Here is a 16,679-nt window from a genome sequence, read left to right as displayed (position 1 = left end):
ATAAAACGGTAATAATATATATATATATATATATATATATAATTATTTCCTGAGCCAGGCAACGTCGTAGCTCACAATAGCCATGAAAGCGAACAAACCGGAAGTCTACCAACTGAGCAAACGGCGCTTTTACTCAGTTGGTATAGTGCTTGTCACACATGCAAGAGACTCGTGTTTCGAATTCTGAGTTCGGATGTGTCTAACTGATGAGCCTAAAATGAGAACGAAACTCGAGTCTTGGACTTCCGGTTTGTTGGCTTTCATGGTTCTTGTGAGCTGCGATGTTGTCTGGCTGCCGGAATAATTATATATTCTCTCACATTCTGATATATATATATATATATATATATATATATATATATATATATATATATATATATATATATATATATATATATACACACACACACACAGATAAAAACTAATGAATTTTACGAAGTTAATAGTGCTCAATTAAAAGAGCAAGATATACGTTTATTTAATTTCAAGTAAAAAATTTGCATACTCACGAAAAAGACAGTACCAATGTTTCAATCAAAGTTCCAATTACATGAGAATTATTGTCTTTGAATAAAGACAAAAACCGTCAAGTTTTTAAATATTTCAATAAAGAAAACAGGTCGCGTATAAACAATTAGTAGAATCAAGAAGAAAAGAAGAATAAAAGAGAATCTAGACGTTGGGGTGAGGAGAGAGATAAAAGGGTGACAAGGAAGACGATAAAGAGAGAAATAAACAGACATGCGAGGGTCATCTGGTTACGAGCTTATCAGCATGATTAGGGTTAACTAGTGCCATTAAAACTGCTATGTTTAGAAATAGTAAGGGTTTGTAGGCAATAAACTTTAGTATTTGCCTGAATTTTAAATATTGATTAAGCATTTAAAAAAGGGGGTCGCGTGTTTGTATATCGAAAAAAGAAAATAATAATTTTTAATTGCTATACTTAAGTAATTTAGTTGTTTTCTGTTTGATTCAAGGACTTTATTTTTTCAAAAAGAAGGAACCCATTTCACCTGACGAGGTCGTTGGTTATAACTGATTGACCGAAACATTGTCATGATTGTGTAGTGACCATGTAAAATGTTTATCTGAATATAAATACAAGTCTATACTGCTCCTTTTATTGAGCATTATTGTACAAACCTCATTAAATTCATTTGTTTTCATCTTTGAATATCATTAACATGGAATATATATCTACAGAAAGTTTAGATAAGTCATCGGTACCGTCGGTTTCAAACCTGATAATTAGGGACCGTTTTAGATACCCATATCAAAGCTCTCTTCAGCTGATACTCATCTTCATGTTAAATAATAATAATTTCTAAATAATAACGTTAATCAGTGCGCAGGTCAAATTCTGCAAAAGTAGCAATGTGTGTTTATTTGTTTACGCTGTTATGGGTTTATGTTCATGTATGCATGTGCAACCGGAAGTCGTAAACCGAATGTGGGGTTGAAACACCCGTTACAAGGTCATTTGAGTTTTATAATTATATATATATATATACTATGTTAAAGACACACACACACACACACACACACACACACACACACACACATATATATATATATATATATATATATATATAATTGTTTTGTTATATCTTCCACAGGCCCTTAATGTTATCAAAGAAAGCGATATTCTCCAGTTGGCGGCTTTCTTCATGTTGTCAACTGAAACCGTAACACCAGGAAGTCAATCACCTCAAGTGAGTATTTAGCATTCCATTAATATTTTTGGACATTTAATTATTTTGATCTAAAACTAAAAGAAGACCAATTCCCGGACGAATTCATTTTGTTACATTTACGTATTTATCTACATTTAATCCGTATTGAACTTTACATTACTTCGATCAGACATCTTTTGTAACTTTGAAACAATAGATGGCGATAGCTGAGAATCAATTGTGCCAAAGAAACAAAAAGCTTGACCACTGTTTAATGTTCCAATTTACTTGTCGCCCCATGGGAAAAAGAGTCTAATCTGGGGAACATCCAGCCCCAGAAAGGAGCATTCTAGTTTGAAACAAAAATAAAAAAGATCCTCAGTCTTAAAGGACTTCTCCTTTACTGACCGAAAACACGATAGATTAAGTGGTCATTCCAGACACAAATGCTTCGATGAAGATGGTTTTCTTTATTAAACCTGAGATTTATTGCCAATGTGATACCATTAAATAATGTCGTTTCCAACAACACCATCAACTCTCGTGAGGAGCCGTTATTATTTTATTTTTATTATTATTATTATATTATTTTCTTTTTCTTTTCTTTTTTTAGAACTTGAATACCGAAGAGGCTGGAAAATATGCTGACGGAGATATCCAAATTGCAGATCATGAAAATGTGAATTCAGAAACAGGATCTGTTTCGACCGGCACCAACGTTGATACAGAAATGGAAGAAGAAAAAGATGTCCACAAACAACCAACGTCGGATGCTGTAAAGGATGACGTCATTCTCATCCATCCCAATAATGTCCTGAAGGCTCTTAGAGATTTTCTAGAGAAATACAAAAGTGCAGATGCCAAGTAAGTATGTTTGAGAATGTTTTTTAGATGAGGATTGATAATTTGGAGCATTTGGATTGTTCAGACTACTGTTCTCATCTGAGTTCGACAAGATTCACTTGAAGAAGGTCGGAGGTTATATTTGAGGAAACCATGTGAAAATGACACACAAGATGAAAACAGTAATCCGAATAATCCAAATAAGTAATTTTGATTTATCTTTTTAATCTTCTCATTTCTCAAGATTTTTATAATATACCGCAGAATCCTGTTTCAGCAGCAGTAGTAGCAAATGATTGTTAGTTTTTACAAAATACCCAATTATGGTTGGTTATTAAAATCGGAATTCAACCAATCAGAAAAAGTTCCCTCTGTCTCTCTCTCTGTCTCTCTCCATCTCTGTGTGTATATACCACTTCAAAATCTTTTAAAAGAAACCTTTTTTAAGGATATATTTTAAACTCCCCCCACTTAAGGTCACCAATACTACAACCTAAAAAAAAGCTACATTTCAAATATTTAATTCAGAAATTGACATTTTTATAAAAGTAGGCATTTTACATTTGATCAAAATTATAAGACTAGGATTATAAATTATGTTTTTCAGTTCAGTTACAGAGTAGCAATCCTTGTGTAAAGGTGTCGCCGTGCCTAAAGCAAGCAAACTTACTAAAGTTGAGCATGCACAAATTCTAGATTTCCATAAGTAAAGTTTGTCACAGCAGGTAATCGCAGCTAGGGCAAACACAGTAAAACTTTGATTTGCAACTTTCTAAATCCACTGGACCCCCCCACCACCACACCCCCCAAAAAATTCTCCTGCATTGAGTAGGAGAATAAGACGAGTTGTTGTGAAAGAAAGGGGACTTTCTTCTAGTTAAATTAAGGCAGTCACAGATGCTGATTGCAGTTCATAACCATCAAGCAATACTTACGAAAAAAACGCATGGTAAATATAAAGCCTACATAAATTCTTCCACGTCACAGGATTAAGGTTTGGCCGTGAATACCAAACATGGGACGTTTTCTGATGAGAAAAAATTCAATCTAGATAGTCCTGATGACTTCCAACGATATTAGCATAACGAAAACATGCCTCCTGAAATTTTCTCCACGTGACATAGTGGTGGAGGATCCCTAATGGTATGGGGTGCCTTTTTTTACAAATGGAAAATGAAGCTCCTAGTGGTGCAGGGTCGTCAGACAGTGGCTGGTTATGTTAGCATGCTACAAAAAGCATCGTTGATAACGAAGAGCCATCGTTTGTGTGGGGAGGAATGGTTATTCCAACAGGATAATGCTGCAATCCAAGCTGCATGATGGACCTTGACCTTTCTGCAAGAAACTGGGTCCATCTCTTAGGATATCCTGCATGCTCATCAGACTTGACCTAAATTGAAAATGTTTGGGGATGGATGAAGAGATGTTTATCGAAATAGCAAACAATATTCAACAAAAAATAAAGTTCGAGAAGCTGGAGCAACATCTGCCGCATCTTAATGGAAACGCTTATTTCTGGCATGCCCCAAAGAATTTTTGAAGTCATCAAAATCAGTGGAGGATGAACATATAAATTTGGTTGTTGAATGTTTTCATGCACTTTTCGTACAAATTTGTAGAATTTATATCCCTGGTCTTACAATTTTGATCAAATGTAAAATGCCTCATTTTATAAAAATGTAAATTTCTGAATTAAATGTTTGGAATTTCTATAAACTTTTAAGTTGTAGTATTGGTAACCTTTAGTGGGAGAAGTTTAAAATCTATCCTTAAAAAAAGGTTTCTTTTTAAAGATTTTCAAGTGGTCTTAATTTTTGATCAGGATTGTATATGAAAAAAAAAAAGTATTACAGTAGAACCCTGAGATACAGCAGAACCCTAGGATGCGGTTTTTCAGGTTACAATGTGGAATACAATATTTTTCTGGCCCCTGGTTATGGTTTTTCCCCCACCTTATGATGTTATTTATAATGTTATTTGATTATATACATGTATATTATATACTGTACTGTATTTTGTCACTAATTTTTTATGCTGTATCCCGGGGTTCTACTGCAGTTAAGTTAGATTTTTGTAAAAAGTGAATTATAGAAACAGAAATTATGTTTTTTTTTTTTTAAATAAAGACGTTTTACTAAATGGGAACAGAGGTGCCACCATGTTTTAATTACATTTTCTTTTCTTTATTATATTCGATTAATCCAGAATTGGATTGCAGCTAGCCAAAGTAGGAAGTATAAGCTTAAAGGAGCAATCTGTATTTAGTTAGGGAGCATATAATGGGTGATATGCAATATCACTGAATAAAAAATGAAACAATGACGGTCGGAGATGGAAAATTTATTCTATAAAGAAGTCTACGTATTTAATGGTGGTGGTAGTAGTAGATTTTTGCATCTGAGCAAAAGTTACTCCGACTTCTTGTGAATATATATATATATATATATATATATATATATATATATATATATATATATATATTCACGCATAAGCCTGAAGAATCCTAGAGTGGATGAAACGCGGAATATTCAGTGTAGCTTAATCGCCATATACATTTTATAACTTACAAACTAGCTCTACCTACGTATTGAAAACTTTTGAAGTAAATACTTAAAGTTTACACATAAATCTATACTTTCGTATATTAATTTTATGTTAGTAAATTAAGTAGTTATATATATATATATATATATATATATATATATATATATATATATATATATATATATATATATATATATATATATATGTGTTAGAAAAGCATTTCATCCAAGGCATGAAAATTGTTAAACAAAATGTTTTTACTTTTCAATTTGAAATTTATTTATCTTCAAAGTGCACTTTTATAAATTTTACAAAGTAAGGTATAAAAATTTAATACCGTACTTTGTAAAATGTATAAAAGTACCCTTTGAAGATAAATAAATTTCAAATTGAATCTTGTACCTTTATTTTTAAAGCCTATAGTAAAAACATTTTGTTTAACAATTTTCATGCCTTGGATTAAATGCTTTTCTAACTTGTATCGTATCTTTTTAAGATTATATTTTTTTTAATTTATTAATTTAGATTTTAAAAAATGAATGTGGTTTTGTATGTACTTATAAAAACACTCCTACTCTCTATTTCAGTTAGTATTTCTCCTCACACCACAACTCATTTTTGCAACCCTGTCTTTGTATTATTACAGGTCTGAATATTCTCTCTGTTTCAGTTTGTATTTCTCCTCACACCACAACTCTTTTTTGCAACTCCCTCTTTGTTATTGTTATTCTATTATTATTATTTAAAACATTTTGTGTCCTGCTCTTTCGCGCAAGCACTAATATATATATATATATATATATATATATATATATATATATATATATATATATATATATATATTAGTGATTCTAATACAATTGCTGCTTCATTACTAAATTCTCGAACTCGATACAATTACCGATTCTGATTCCAATTCTTATGAATCTCTAAATATTTAACTATAGAGTTGCTATTTTTTCATGATTATCATAAAAACACATGTTAAATGTGCAGATAATTTAACAAACGTAAAAATAAACTTGTGGGAGATAATCTAAAGATTTTAGTTTACTGGTTGTTTAAAATCAATAAATATTTATTATTTTATCATTACTACCAACAGTGGAAGATTTTGCTTTAAACCAAATCAAACAAAAAAAGACAATTATAAGCATCGTTTTCGGCATCGGGAAATAGACATGGATTTTTCTGATCCTGATAACCCCCAAAATTTTTATTTTTCCGGTTTCTGATTCTTATTAATCGTCCCAACACTAATATATATATATATATATATATATATATATATATATATATATATATATATATATATATATATTAATGAGAGTGTCAGTTGAATGATAAACAATATTATGAGATGCTTGACTCCAGGTGGTGCAGGTGGTGAATCAGATTAACAAAGTATGATTACATAAGATAATAGCTGGACAAATATTTGTTGACATTGTATTTGAAAATTGCCATGCTGTAATCTTCATGGAAACAGTCCCGTGTTAATATGTTCCACAGATGGGAAGTTCTTGGATATTAGAAGCTTTGTTCATGGAAATCCTGTTTGATTTTATGTACACTGAGAAAGAAAGTTCTATACAATGGTGATGGATAGACGAATTCTTGTTGCACCTGTTTTACAGGGGCATCCAGAGATTGGAGCTCAGCTGAGCACCTACCTTTGAAACAATAATGGAGTAGAGAAAGACTAACAATGTGTTTTCTGTGTAACACATATTCTCAACCCTTACTGGCCAGATTTCATTTCCATCCAGTATCAAACCCTGTCTGATAGATTTTTCTCATAAGCGACAGTAGTAACGCTTTTCTGATTAATAATGGCAGAAGTTCTCTGAACTTATTCTTTGTAATCACTAGTGTTGGGACGATTAATCGGAATCGGGAATCGAAAAAATTTGGAGCATTTTGGAGTATTGGAATCGCAAAAATTTATGCCTATTTTCCCATGCAAAAAAAAAAACGATTTAAAAATTTTTTTTTATTTTGTTTAAAACAAAATCTTCCACTACTGGTAGTAATAAAATAATAAATATTTATTTATTTTGAACTACCAGCAAAGCTAAAAGCTATAGATTACCCTCCACAAGTGACTTATGTTTCTGGATCTTTTTAGATGAAGATCGATATTATTTGGATTATTCAGACTACTGTTCTCATCTTGAGTGTTATTCTCACAACATTTAATGTAACCTTCGACCATCTTCAGGTGTATATCGTCGAACTCTGAAATCTTTTTGTTGAACCCGAATGGAACCCTTTATTTAATCCACAGCAGTAGCATGCTCTCATTCCGTTAATCATGACCGGGTAGAAGATTTAAGTATTCAGCAATCGTATTCTTAGTATTGTCCACATCAAGGATTAAACCTTCAACCCCCAGAAGAGTGCCTCTGCATGGACCCGTGGCGTAATGGATAAAGTACTATGGTAAACTGAGTTCTAAATGTCGTCAAAAGTAATTTTCATAGAAGTAAAGAGACTTCTTATTGCCTTTTAGTTGTGCACAAAGAATGTCTTCACAGATATGTCACAGTTTATGAATTTTTGAATGGAATCAAATATTGATTGGCCCCACCGAACCTACCCCCCTATCTCTCTCTCTCTCTCTCTCTCTCTCACACACACACACACACACACACACACACACACACACACACACACACACACACACACACACACAAACGTGATGTTGCTAGTTACAGTCTTTTCTAATAAATACTATTATGACATATGTTCTTCAGAATTGTCTTAAATCAGACAATTCTGCTTCCTTTATTCCAGCTCGTTTCACTCGTTGGTTTACTCATGATCTTCATCAGTTTGCCATTTTGATACCTCATTGTAATACAGCTTCTTATTCCAGTAGCTTCTTCCCAAGAACTGCAAGATTGTGAAACTCTCTTGGCGATTACTGCTTTCCTCCTATCCATAGCCTTGGTATTTTCAAGGCTAAGGTCAGCAGGTATCTTTTGTCATTACGATAATCATCTTTCGTTCTTTTATCTCCTTACATCAAGTGGCTTTACGCCTTGTCAGGAGAGATATTCATAAAAAATACAAATATTTAAAGACTAGTATATTTTTCTTCTTTTTGTTGTCAGAAATAAAAATAAGCTGTCACAATTCCATTTGTCGACTGGTGATACCCGGAATAGTAGTGGAGATGCTGTGTATTGGAAGCGATACCAACAAGCGATCACGAACAAGCAGAAGAGACTGTGGGATGCAATTTTGGATGATTTACTAAAATACAGGTGAGTTTCACTGATGGAGTCAAACTTGCAAGACATTAAAATTGCTAAACTTCACAGGACCAATTCTTGTATTGTTTTTAAATCAATGTTTTTAATTGTACAACACATTTTTTTCTGGTTTAGTTTATCTTTTTTAGGGCAAATCAGTCCTAAAACACAATATTAATTTTAAATGATTTATTCTATATGATTAATTGAACACAAGTTGCTATTTTATTTATTTTTTATTAAATTGTTTTATGTCATGTCAACACTTTTAAGAATACTTTATACGAAAACACACGCACACAAAAAAAAAAAAAACGCTGTGCATGCTTTTTTTTTAATTAATAAAATTTAATTACTGTATTGTTTTTAAATTTTCTCTTCATAAATGATGATCTCACAGGAAGATTTTTCTTGATAATTTAGGGAGATGTGTGCAAAAAAGGAGACTCTTTTGGTTTGGTCTCATTGGAAGAATGAGTGATAGTGCTTGGGTTAATAGATGGAGAATAGTTGAGGTTACGAGGACGATTGGCAGGAGAAGGCCTGTAGAATGGAAATACAAAATCTCATTCTATATTTAAAACAACTTTATTGATTAGTTGACATGTAAATAAAAGAGGATGAAAGAGAAGAGTGTTAGTAAATGAATTAATGATGGGACGATTCCGATATTTTCCCCGATTCCAATACAATTACTGATTCCGCATTAAATTACAGATTCTGATACAATTACCGATTTCAGTTCCGATTCTTCATAAATCTAAATATTTAAATATAAAGTTGCTATTTTCCCTGATTACCGTAAAAACATGTTAACTGCACATATATTTTTGTCAAACGTAAAAAAAAACACGCGTGGAAGAGGATCTATAGATTTAAGCATTACTGGTAGTTTAAAATCAATAAATATTATTTTATTATTACTACCAACAATGGAACGTCTTTTGTTTTAAACAGAATCAAATAAAAAAGATAAAAGAATTGTTTTTGGCATTGAGAAATATGCACAATTTTCCCGATTCCAATGCTCCAAAATGTTCAGATTTTTCCGATTCCCGATTTCAATTCTGATTAACTGTCTCAGCACTAAAATGAATACATTCACGAGTATGGTCGCAAACAAAAGATTAGAAAGTCCATATGGTATTAAATAAATTTCTCAGAGGTATGGAAGAAAGAAGAATTCCTATATGAAGGCTAAAATGAATTTCCTGTTTGTAAGAAAAGAAAAAAAATATATAAAGAATGTTTATTCGTACACAGGTGTGGAAATCAGGACGTGCCTATGTGTGTATGTAGATGTGTGTGTGTGTGTGTGTGTGTGTGTGTGTGTGTGTGTGTGTGTGTGTGTGTGTGTGTGTGTGTGTGTGTGTGTGTGTTGCATTATTTAGTCCACGTGTCACGGATCCTCCTGACCCTGTAACATCATCTTACTCTATACTCTATCACACAGGTAGATCTTCACAGTTGCATTGTGTGTCCTTTACTAGCCGCTTGATGTCTGTTCTGTGCGGTCATCCCACTAAATACCTATTTTGGCATCCACAAAAAACAACACTGACAATTTCACCCTAAACTGTCCAACAGTGACCAGCAAATCTGACTAAGATCCAAGGAAGCTGCCACTAGTTTCTTTCTCACATCGTGTTATTTCTAGAAGATGTTATTTCTAGAAGATGTTATTTCTAGAAGATGTTAAGAACAGATTTTAGTATTCTGGTGTACTCATCATCAATTTTCTTCTTTAAACTTTTTATGAAAGTTTCATATACAAGAACTGATGTACAATGGTTTTAAAGAAGTCACATTTTATCTAGGAATATTTGATTTCCAGATTGTTTTCATCTTGTCCAATTCAGCCTAGCTTTTTTTTTACTTGGGAGTCACCAATTATCAAAATCCAAAGGCCACTCGAAGATAAGGGTTAATGAATGTAAAGTGGTAGTGTAGTAATCGTCAATGGTTTAAATATGGGTAGAATTTGGTTATTTATGGGACAGCTCAACAAGAAATTGTTTACATTGGATTTGAAGACTACCATGTTTTTTCTTTTAACTTTTGCTAATTCACACATGCGCAATTTTGTTCTGTAACTTTAGTGGCAACTCATCAACATTTTTAGACAAGTGCTATTTAAGGAAGAAATATTTTTGTTTTAGTTAAGGAGAATGTATTCTGTTTTGCTCATCCCATGTAATAATGCTATTGTTAGCATATATGTAGACATGGTGCCGCACGTTTGAAATCAGGTGTGCACATACGCACATTCCAGCTGGATTTTGATGTACATTCTTGTGTCCCATAAAAATGACCGGAATTATAATTATCACGAAAACAAAAAAATGCTTACATTTCAGATCAGGAGTTTATGAATTGCACAATGCAAAATATAAAAGGAGAATGCAATATTTACATTCCCAGGAATGTCGATTGATGTCTACATAAGAGGTAACATAAACAACAAGGAGAGAGAAGAGAGCAGACTGACAGCGGCGAGCATGATTGACATCTTTGACATCTCTCCGTCGCCGTACCACACACCAACCAAACCTTACAACTAACGCCTCTCTCTCTCTCTCTTTGTCGATGGAAAAAGACTGAATTGTAAATAAAACTTATATGTTGATAAATTCCTCTCTGTGTTGATTTTGAGAATAACAACAAAAGATTTATCAGGTGTATATATGATTTTAGTAAGCATTTGAAAAGTGCAAGTTAGGAAAGTATATATACATTCAAACAGCGCAACACTATATGTTTATTACTTACAGAAACCTTCTTACTGATCGCTCAAAACTCATGAAAGATAACAATGGTCTTCGTCAACAGAATGAAGAACTTAACGTATTGCTACATCAATACATCGATTCTAAGGTAAATAGATTGAAAGTTCTCTTACCATTCGAAGGTCCTTTTTTTCGTTTCTATTTATATATTAAACACATTAAAAGTGGGCAAAAGTTGTATATACATTAAAATATATATTTATAAACGTAAGTAGATGTATATCTTTATATATTAAAATGTCAGGATTCACTCCTGCATTAATTAATCAATCATAAATTTTGGAACACAGATAGGAATAATAAGGGTTCTTAATGTGGGTTATGTTTGTTTTGATTTGGTTTTATGTAAAGAGAATAACAAGTGGGTGGAAGCACTTCAGAAAATTTAGGCACCTTTGATTTTTATGTAATGCTATCAATTAATAAATATTCCTTAAGTTTCAGATTCTTTGGAGTATTTTAAAGTGTCTTTAGAAGGCATTGTATGGGTACAACGTATCATTGATTCTAGAATCAAATTCATGCAATGGATTTTGATTCAAATTGAAAATTAAGATAAAGCTTAAGATCATTATTCTATTTAACATTCGTGATATAGAGATAATAAACTTTATATATATATATGTGTGTGTGTGTGTGTGTGTGTGTGTGTGTGTGTGTGTGTGTGTGTGTGTATACATATAGTAAGTTATAAAATATATATGGCAATTAATCTACACATAATATTCCGCGTTTAATCCACGCTAGGATTTATCATGCTGAATATTATGTGTAGATTAATTGCCATATATATTTTATAATATTTATAGTAAGTTATAAAATTTATATGGCAATTAATCTACACATAATACTTCACGTTTCATCCACGCTAGGATTCATCAGGCTGATGAATCCTAGCGTGGATGAAATACGGAATATATATGGCAATTAACCTATACATAATATTCCACGTTTCATCCACGCTATGATTCATCAGGCTGATGAATCCTAGCGTGAATGAAACGCGGAATATTATGTGTAGATTAATTGCCATATATATTTTATAACTTACTACCTAGCTCTACCTATGTATTAAGCACTGTTGAAGTAAATACTTTAAGTTTACGCATAAATTTATACTTTCGTAAATTAATTTGTGATTAAATAAGGTAATCATATATATATATATATATATATATATATATATGGATATATATATATGTGTGTGTGTGTGTGTGTGTGTGTGTGTGTGTGTGTGTGTGTGTGTGTGTGTGTGTGTGTGTGCTATTTAGGTAAAATGTTTTTTCAATTATATTTCACTCTTTGTTTACAATCTCGATGTATATTAAATATAACAACATATATAAAAGAATAAAAGTATATATACATTTCAAGATCCAAATATTTAGTTTTCATACGAAACAGCTCCTCCAGCATATTAAAATTGCGACACATTATTATTTTTTGTTATACAGAAACAAATGATTATTATTATGTCAATACCGGCTCTTTTTGTGCATATACTTTAAAAAAATATATAGAAAAAAATGCATGGAGAATGCATTGTGTGTTTGTTCCGGTATTAACATTCTTTGCATGAAAAAAAAAAAGTATTTGTATCTTGAAAAGTAGAACCCCGGTATACGGTGGCCCTAGGATACGTTTTTTTTCAGGTGGATCTTGAATATAATGTTTTTCCAGTCCCTGTTTACGGTATTTTCCCCGCCTTATGGTTTTATTTATATCATATGTTATATGATTATATACATGTGTATTATATACTGTACTGTATTTTGTAACTAATTTTAAATGCCGTATCCCGGATTTCTACTGTATATTGTTATTTTTATATATATATGTATACATATATATATATATATATATATATATATATATATATATATATATATATATATATATATATATATATATATATATATATATATAGGGTAGCCCATAAGTCACATTACAGTTTGAAAATGAAACAACTTTTTCTTAAATGACTGTATTTAATTAATTCTTTTTTTATTACAAAGTTGACAGTGTGGTAATTTGTTCTGACTTAATTACAAATTCACAAAGTCGAGCTGTTTATAAGCAATTCCCCATAGCAGTTCTTAACATCAGGGTTGTAGGGAAAGAATTTCCTATTATATGTTTGCCATAAGTTCTTGGATGGTTCGAGGCGTATTTGTAAACACTTAGTCATTAAGATATTCCCAAATCCAAAAGTATGCTGCTGTCACATCAGGTGAACCGTGGAGGCCATTCAAAATCGAAATTTCGAGATTTTCGATCCTGAAACATCACAGTTACCAACTGCATTGTGGCTCTAACTGTATGTGCAGTTGCTCCATCTTGTTGTCACCAATACCCTGGTATGTTTGCTAACTTAGGTTGAACAAAATTCACTAGCATATCTCTATATCTGTCAGAAGTTACAGTCACAGCATTTTCATTTGCATCTGCAAAGAAAAATGGCCCAATAACCCTTTCTGAAGTTACTCCACACCATACTGTGACTTTAACTGGGTGCATTATACTCACATGAATTTTGCGTGGATTTTCAGTGCCCCAAAATCTGGTATTCTGCTTATTGACATACTCATTCAAATGGAAATGAGCCTCATCTCCCATGATCAACTTGTGAATATACTCATTGCTATTTATTGCAGTTTCCTGAAACCCAACAGCGCAATTAAGTCGTTTCTGAAAGTCTGGTGGTTGTAAAGACTGCACTAATTGAACCTTGTAAGGATAAATGTGCAAGTCTTTTTGAATGCGCTGCAGAGAACCCTGTGAGATGACAAGTTCTTGAGAAAGTCTATGAGTGAATGTCGTTGGGTTTTCTTCAATGTTATGCCTCACATCTTCAGTATTTTCAGATGTACGTACTGAGCAAGCTCGTTCACATCTAAACCTATCATTTCTAGAAACCTACTCTCGAAAACGCGTCACTAAGTACATTATTACAGGCCTACTTGAAGGATGTCGAACATTAAAACGGCGCATATAAGATCTGTGCGTTGAAAAATTCAGCATCCATTTTCAAAATAAAATTCAATTATCTTCACCCCTTGTTCTGTTGTAAACTTATCCATACCAAATATTTTCCAAAGATTCTATTTTATAATTCTGAAAAGAAAAATTAAAATATATCAATAGAAAAAAAAGTTATTTAATTTTAAATATGTAAAGTGACTCATGGGCCTTCCGTTATATATCTAAAGCTTAGTATCATTATATCATGAACGTTAAATTAAATATTTAATAAGTATATTTCATACGCATGTGTTTCATCCTTGCGGAATTATTAGTATAGAGTTAACTGTTCAAGCAAGTCGCACGATTTGAGAGAGAGAGAGAGAGAGAGAGAGAGAGAGAGAGAGAAGCAATAAATATTCAAAGTTGACTTATTCTAGCAGCAACTATCTTAAGTATAGTCAGAAATAACATATGCGCTTTCTATAAAGACTTATGATTTTGCCATGTACGACCTTATTCTTTATGCTGCAAAAATATTTGTATGTTATCACTTGTTTATCTTCTTGCCTTTTAACCAAGATCAAAGTGTAGTATATGTTCTTCAGATGCTGCACTTCAATTTCTTGTTCTCTGTCAGTGGAGGAGAAATCTTTCACGACTGAGACAATTTTAATTTCTTGTTCCTTTTCTCCCCATTAAAAAACGACCCTGGTGTCTAACTCTGTCCCGTGGGGAGACATTGTAGATAGGTACAATAAATATTTGTGTCCCATAACGCTGCTAATAGGCATACGTTAAACTAAATGTAATTCAATATAATTTTCTTTAAGAAGTAGACAACAACTGACTGTTTTCAAGTTTATTTACTTATAAAATTGTAGCCTTATTAAATTGAATATATTTTGTTATGTCAAAGAAGACCCTATTTTTTTTATACAAATATACTTTAAAAAAAAAAATTGGTTAAATGTATATGCATTTTAATTATGATTTTTTTGTTTTCTAAAATAATTTCAGGTAAACACGGAATTACAGATACCGCCAACAGGAGTTTGGCATTTGAAGTAGAATATAGAGCAAGATAAATTTGTTTTCAAATTCTAGACGATTGAAAAATGCAGGACTGGCAGCAAATTGTTTATCAAGAAAAATGTATTGATTATTTAAAGAATTGATGAAAATTTGAATAAAACTTTTAAAAAACATTATCTAAACTTGAATTATTGTTTTTTTTTTAATCGAAAGCAAGCAATCAGCAACTTTGACAAAAAAGCTTGAAAATCAATAATGTTTAAGTTTGTTGGTTCCAACAAAACTATTTTTATCTTTTTAAATTTTTAGACTATATTTCCATGTTTGTCTAAAAAGTAAAAACGTGGTATACACATTAGATTTTAGAATATTTTAGTCTATTCACAAGCTGCACATCCCTAACTGTGTGCAACCGTGTTGATGAATGTGATGAGATAGTGCATGTATTGTTGGTGATTGTGTTAACATAGTAGTTTGGTGAGTGGAGTGCAATGGTAGATGGAGTATTGGTGAGTATCTTCACATGGTAGATGGAGTGTTGGTGAGTATCTTCACATGGTAGATGGAGTATTGGTGAGTATCTTCATATGGTAGATGGAGTATTGGTGAGTATCTTCACATGGTAGATGGAGTATTGGTGAGTATCTTCACATGGTAGATGGAGTATTGGTGAGTATCTTCACATGGTAGGTGGAGTATTGGTGAGTATCTTCACATGGTAGATGGAGTATTGGTGAGTATCTTCACATGGTAGGTGGAGTATTGGTGAGTATCTTCACATGGTAGATGGAGTATTGGTGAGTATCTTCACATAGTAGATGGAGTATTGGTGAGTATCTTCACATGGTAGATGGAGTGTAGGTTAGTGGGTTGACATATAATAGATGTGGTGTTGGTAAGCATGTTAACTAAGTAGATGTAGTGTAAGTGAGTGGGTTGACACAGTAGATGTGATATTGGTGAGCATATTGATATGATAGATGTAGTGTTGGTGAGTTACCATAGTAAATGCAGTGTTGGTGAACATATCGATATGGTAGATGAAATGTTGGTGAACATATTGATATGATAGATGTAGTGTAACTGAGTAAGTTAACATAATAGATGTGGTGTTGGTAAGCATGTTAACTAAGTAGATGTAGTGTAAGTGAGTGGGTTGACACAGTAGATGTGATATTGGTGAGCATATTGATATGATAGATGTAGTGTTGGTGAGTTACCATAGTAAATGCAGTGTTGGTGAACATATCGATATGGTAGATGAAATGTTGGTGAACATATTGATATGATAGATGTAGTGTAACTGAGTAAGTTAACATAGTAGATGTAGTGTTGGTGAGCAGGTTGACAGATGGTAGATGGAGTATAGGTGATTGTGTTAACATGGTCGATGTAGTGTTGGTGAATCTCTTAACATAGTAGATATAGTGTTGGTGAGTGGGTTGATACAATAGATGCAGTGTTGGTGAGTGTGTTGACATCGTAGGGTGTTGGTGGTTGAGTTGACATGGTAGATGTAGTGTTGGTGAGGATATTGACATGGCAAATATAGCATTGGTGAGTGAGTTGACATAGGA

General features: G+C 32.4%; 1 protein-coding gene across 1 annotated transcript in view; it reads left to right on the top strand.

The window, feature by feature from the left end:
• LOC145254857 (dynein regulatory complex protein 1-like) overlaps positions 1–15,278 on the top strand; it is a 103,630-nt gene extending 88,352 nt beyond the window's left edge. The window contains exons 16-20 of the mRNA XM_080113711.1: positions 1,620–1,715; positions 2,290–2,540; positions 8,180–8,332; positions 11,092–11,194; positions 15,088–15,278. Of these exons, the coding sequence (XP_079969837.1) occupies positions 1,620–1,715; positions 2,290–2,540; positions 8,180–8,332; positions 11,092–11,194; positions 15,088–15,138 (654 nt within the window). The 3' untranslated portion in view covers positions 15,139–15,278. The remainder of the gene's footprint in view (positions 1–1,619; positions 1,716–2,289; positions 2,541–8,179; positions 8,333–11,091; positions 11,195–15,087) is intronic.
• Positions 15,279–16,679: the final 1,401 nt, after the last annotated feature.

This window comes from Euprymna scolopes, chromosome 30 (assembly GCF_053919585.1).
Source record: "Euprymna scolopes isolate OS-2025 chromosome 30, ASM5391958v1, whole genome shotgun sequence".
Lineage (NCBI taxonomy): Eukaryota > Metazoa > Mollusca > Cephalopoda > Sepiida > Sepiolidae > Euprymna > Euprymna scolopes.
This window is presented reverse-complemented; position numbering and strand designations above follow the sequence as displayed.